Source organism: Humulus lupulus, chromosome 2 (genome assembly GCF_963169125.1).
Source record: "Humulus lupulus chromosome 2, drHumLupu1.1, whole genome shotgun sequence".
Lineage (NCBI taxonomy): Eukaryota > Viridiplantae > Streptophyta > Magnoliopsida > Rosales > Cannabaceae > Humulus > Humulus lupulus.
In genome coordinates this window covers 138958750-138964291 of record NC_084794.1, presented here as the reverse complement: position 1 = coordinate 138964291, position 5542 = coordinate 138958750, and the positions used below count along the sequence as shown (strand labels likewise).

The 5542-nt window shown below is 32.4% G+C and overlaps 1 protein-coding gene across 2 annotated transcripts; it reads left to right on the top strand.

The window, feature by feature from the left end:
• The first annotated feature begins 1436 nt into the window (after nt 1-1436).
• On the top strand, nt 1437-4062 carry LOC133818564 (CMP-sialic acid transporter 1-like). 2 transcript variants are annotated; one of them, XM_062251502.1, is made up of 5 exons: nt 1437-1786; nt 1993-2037; nt 2307-2396; nt 2563-2687; nt 3849-4062. In XM_062251502.1, exons 1-4 carry the CDS (start codon nt 1775-1777, stop codon nt 2671-2673), a joined length of 258 nt encoding a protein of 85 aa, XP_062107486.1. In that variant the 5' UTR covers nt 1437-1774; the 3' UTR covers nt 2674-2687; nt 3849-4062. The 2 variants fall into 2 exon arrangements, with proteins under 2 accessions (XP_062107486.1, XP_062107485.1); XM_062251501.1 differs by having other exon boundaries at nt 1437-1789.
• Nucleotides 4063-5542: the final 1480 nt, after the last annotated feature.

Here is a 5542-nt window from a genome sequence, read left to right as displayed (position 1 = left end):
AAAGACCTAAAGACCATGGAACCCGCCAAGGAAGATGACACCCAAGAAGTCATCAAAGAAAGAAAAAATTGTGAAGAAGATGAGTTGATATGTAGGGGTCACATCCTCAATGCACTTTCGGACCAGCTATATGATCTCTACACCAACACCACCATGGAGATTTGGGAAGCTTTAGAGAAAAAGTACAAAGCAAAAGAAGAAGGTATAAAGAAATTCCTTATTACTCAATACATGGAATTTAAGTTTTATGATAATACATGAATTACAAATTATTTTGAACAAGTTTTCTACCCTCAATATAATTCATTGTCGGTGCCATAATAGACAAGTTGCCTCCATATTGGGGGGTTATAGGAAGAAAATCCTTTATAAGAATGATGAGATTTCCTTGGAGGAAATTCTCAAACATTTAAGTATTGAGGAGGAATCTCGTTCTAGAGATAAGAACGAGGAGGAGTCTAATGGTGAGACTTCAAAAGCCAATAAGGTGGCTAATACTCCTAAGGGAAAAGGAATTGGCAAGAATAAAGGCAAGGTTCAAAAACCCTTAGGGCCAAAAAAGAACGAGGGACAATTCAAAAGTTTCAAGGGACCTTGCTTTGTGTGTGGCAAGAATGACTATTTCGCTAGAGATTGTAAGTTCAAGAGGAAACATAACAATGAAGCAAGAGTCAACTCAACCAAACACTACTACAAAATTGGGCTTTCCTGACAACCAACCACGACAGTCAATAGAGTTGACTATCGTAATTGCTTAGCGGGACTCTACGCCGATAATTAAAAACTGTAGGCATAGAGACCAACGTCGACAGCTAATAACTGTCACCATTACTTTTGACTATCGCTATTGACCCCAACGCCAACAGTTAATTCGAGATCAATGCCGACAGTTAAAATGTGTCGCTATTGACCCCAGCACCGACAGTTAATTCGAGACCAATGCCGACAGCTAAAAACTGTTGTAGTTGACCCCAATGCCGGCAGTTAAAAACTGTTGTAGTTGACTCCAGCACGAGCAGTTAATTGGAGACCAATGCCGACAGTTAAAAATTGTCGCTATTGACCTCAACGCCGACAGTTAATAAAAACCCAACAGTTATAAAATGTCGCTGAAATTCAAATAAAAAAAATCTAAAAATAGAATTAATGAAAATTTTAATTTTAAAATAAACTAAAGTATGTAAATATATTTATGAAAATTATGTAATTATTAAAAACTAGATTTGTAATATTAATTGTTAATTCAATTTATTAAATATTTTGTAAAAGAAGTTTTTTTTAAATAAAAATTCTTAATATCAAATTTAGCTTTTAGTTGAAAGTAAATTATTTATTCAGCGTTTTAATAATATTTATTAATAAAAAAATTTACTTAAATATATTTTTTGTGATAAATTATTATTAATTAAAATATAAAACCCTCATCCCACACGTTTCTCTTTCACTCTACAAACCCTACATCTTCTTTCTCTCGTACAACCAGCTGCCCAACATCCTTTTTCTTTTCTCTCAGGACCATTTCGGAAGGCTCTTTGTTGCCATTCACGGCGGGCAGGAGCTGCCTCACGGAGTTTACCATCGCCGTTTGTGCTAAACATGGGTTGTGTTCGCTTAGGGCGGGGCTGGGCTTGCAATGTTGCCGTTCATGGAGGACGAAGTTAGGCTCGGAGGTGGCTGGAAACAGAATTGGGCTCGCGGATTGCATTATCTCCGTTCGGGGAGGAGGGGGCTAGGCTCGTTGAGGTGAGGGTTAGGCTTGCGGAGGTGGCTAAAAATGGTGTTCACGGTGGTAATTTTGTGCAATGAGTATATTATTTTTTCAATTTCATTATCAGTTTTATAGTTGTGTGCAATGGGTATTTGAATCTGTGTAGTTTTATAGTTGTGTGCAATGGGTATTTAGTTCTGTGTCTTGCACTTTATATATGGAATATATGCAATGGCATTTGAATGAACTTTACTTATACTGTTTATATATATATATTTATGCAGTGGTACTACGTAGCTGTGTTACTCACCGTTCTTACCAGCTCTCAGGTCAGTGAAATTCACTACTCACGAGACTCTGTCTTTTCTATCACCAACGAATTAGAATGACACATCAAGAATTGATCATTAAACTAGCATTTTCTCTTTATAGATTAATACATAAGTTAGGCAAAGTGGATTGTAAAATGGAAAATATGTGATGAGGTTTTGGCGGCTACTTTGTTGCTTAAGAGAGATTGCCATTATTTTATTCAAAGCATTTTATATTCCGATTCTTTCAGTATTTTATATATGCTCTATTTCTATAAATAATTTAGGGAATATTGACTATTCTTTCCCAAAGCAATGGCAATGGCAAGTACATGTATGACTATGCAACTATTTCATTTCTTACTGAAGTGTTCAAGGTACTTCTCTTAATTTAACAAGTAAAATCATTTTCACTTTTCCTCTTGGTTCGTGGTTGAAAAGTAGTTTTGGTTTACCAGCTATCAAATGATATTTATTTTTTCCTTTCCACCCATACACCACATATACTGATTTTCTTTTACGATTTTGTCTTTTAAACTGTAGCTATTAGTCTCTAGTTTACTACTATGGAGAGAATGCCAAGCATCACCTTCTACACGAATGACTACAAATTGGAAAAGCATGCGCTTATATCCTATTTCTTCAATCATATAGGATATACATGGCAGGTAAGCCATACTTGGTTTGGAGTTTCTCTCTGTAAATAGTATTACTATTACACTAATAAATCCAATGAAAAATGAGTATAATAATGATGATGTGATTCACGTGTGGACATTTTGGAAAGCTCAAATTTAAAAAAAAAAATCAATTGGTGATTTTTGGGTTCAATCAAATGCATAGGATATATATTTATATATTTACTCAATAATTTCCTTTTCTGCACCAGAACTACTATCTCAATTTGTGTTTATTTTAATTGAAGCATAGCTTTGTGTTTCATTGTAATCTAATAGTTTGATCATTTTCTTACTTAAATAATATCTAAGTTATTTTTTTTCTTCCAAACTGTGATTGTTTTTACCATGTTCGATGGCCTTAGCTGAGACAATGTATTCTTTAAACAATTGAAAATTTTCTAAAATGGATTGATTATCACTTTGTTAAAAATGCTGGCTTGCATAGAATTCATAATTATATGGCTATTTATTAAAATAAATATATATATGCTTGACCAAAAGAAATTATGATTTTCTATTTTGCGTAGACTTTCAAATGTCAATTAGATTATAAATTTGGATTAGGCTTATTCACAACTCGTTATGTTACTTTAACAACTTTGTCTGGTATGCTCGCTGTGTTACTTTAAAAACTTTAACAAATGTTATCTAGTATGCTTGTGTTACATATTAATGATCTATTATATTTATGTTCTCGTTGCTCTTATTTATAACGATATTATCTTTTCTTTTCTTACTAAGTACTATGGACTTAGAATCTTATGCATATTACTTACATATTAGCTACACAGTGCATGTCTTTATATGTGTGTGTATATGTATATTAATTTCTCGTTGTTTATTGTATATTTGCTAATGTGCTATGAATGATTGGTAATTTGGTTTATCAATATCTATGTGATTTGATAAACTAACTAGCTTGAGCACTTTTAAATTGAGACTGACAGGTATGTATTCCTTAGTTTAAAGAACTAAGACTAACTACTTAAGCCATTAAGCTATCCAGTTTGATAAGAAAAATACAACTTTTATATAAATCATTTTTGTGACTGAAAACCACAGTCATCCTTTTTATTTCTTCAGCAACCTCAAGTTCTCTATTTATTTTGGTTTTAGTTTGACTTTAATGGTGTTTATTATGTATTGTAGGCTAAAACTCTACTTGGTTATTTAAGAGAACCAAGACAATTATATAAGACAACCAAGGCAACAAGAAATTCTTTTTCAAGTTGTTGGGCATTATTTTCTTTCTTGTTTGTAAGAATTATGTACAATGATGATTTGATGTATTATTTACATTGAGAATAATGAATTTTTCTTGAGAATTATAATGAATTTTTATTGAGAATTATTTAGTCACAAAGATTTGATGTATTATTTACATTTTAATTGTATGAATAAATGTTGTATGTATATGAATTTTTATTATGATAAATACAATTTTTTTTACAAGTTATGGTAATAATAATTAATTATTTGAGTAATTTTTTTTATTTAAATTTATATCAAATTTCAATTGTTAAAAATATAATTAAAAGTTTTAAAAAAAGATATATCGAAAATTTATTATATATATATAAATTTAATGTTACGGCGACACGTATTAACTGTCGGCGTTGCCGGCAACGGTGACACCTATTAACTGTCGGTGTTGCCAGCAACGGCGACATGTATTAACTGTCGGTGTTGCCAGCAACGGCAACACCTATTAACGACGACACGTATTAACTGTCGGCGTTGTCAGCAATGGCGACACCTATTAACTGTCGGCGTAGCCAGCAACGACGACACTTGTTAACTGTCGGCGTAGCTACCTCTACACTGGCATAGGCAAATACAATAGTTAGTCAACTGTCGTCATTGCTCAATAGTGATGGTTAAAAACTATCGGGAAAGCCCGTTTTTGTAGTAGTGAAAGAAGAGCTAGTAGCAACACTAAGAGAAATCAATGCCATTCATGGAAAGGTTAATGGATGGTGGTATGATACTTGTGTCACCATTCATGTTACCTATGATAGATCTCTATTCAAGACATTTGAAACTTCAAAGGAGAGCATGAGATTCAAATGAGCGATGAGAAAAGGTCTAAGGTTAAAGGAAATGGGACTATAAATTTGTTCTTCACATCTGGAAAGAAGTTTCTACTCACCAATGTTTTGTAAGTATTGGAAATGAGTAGAAATCTTGTGTATGGCAATTTACTTGGAAAACTAGGAACAAGGTTGTGATAGATTCCCGCAAGCTTGCTTTGTCCAAGGGAGATGTATTTGTGTGAAAGGGTTGTGCATGTGATGGCATGTTTAAACTTTGTACTTCTATTGACAATGATAACAATAAAGCTTCTATTTCTTCTTATTATATGCTTGACTCAAATTATATTTATTTAAAGCATGCTAGACTTGCACATATAAGATTTAGCACAATTAAAAGAGCAATTAAATGTGGATTGATTGATTGTGATAATGTTGAGCATGATAATTGTAATTATGTGTTAAATCTATGATGGTAAAGAAACATTTTCCAAGTGTTGAAATAAATTATAAGTTGTTAGATTTGATACATAGTGACTTATGTGAAATAATAAATGGAATTTTGACTACAGGATGAAGTAGATATTTTATTACTTTCATAGATGATTGCTCTTTGTTCACATATGTATATTTCCTTAAGAATAAAGATGAAGCATTTAATGTGTTTAAAGCTTATAAAGCGTAAGTTGAAAATCAATTAGAAATGAAAATTAAAGTGCTTAGAAGTGATAGGGGTGGTGGATATTTTTCAAATGATTTCTACTTGTTTTGTGAAGAGTTGGAATAATACATGAATGTACTACCCATTATACT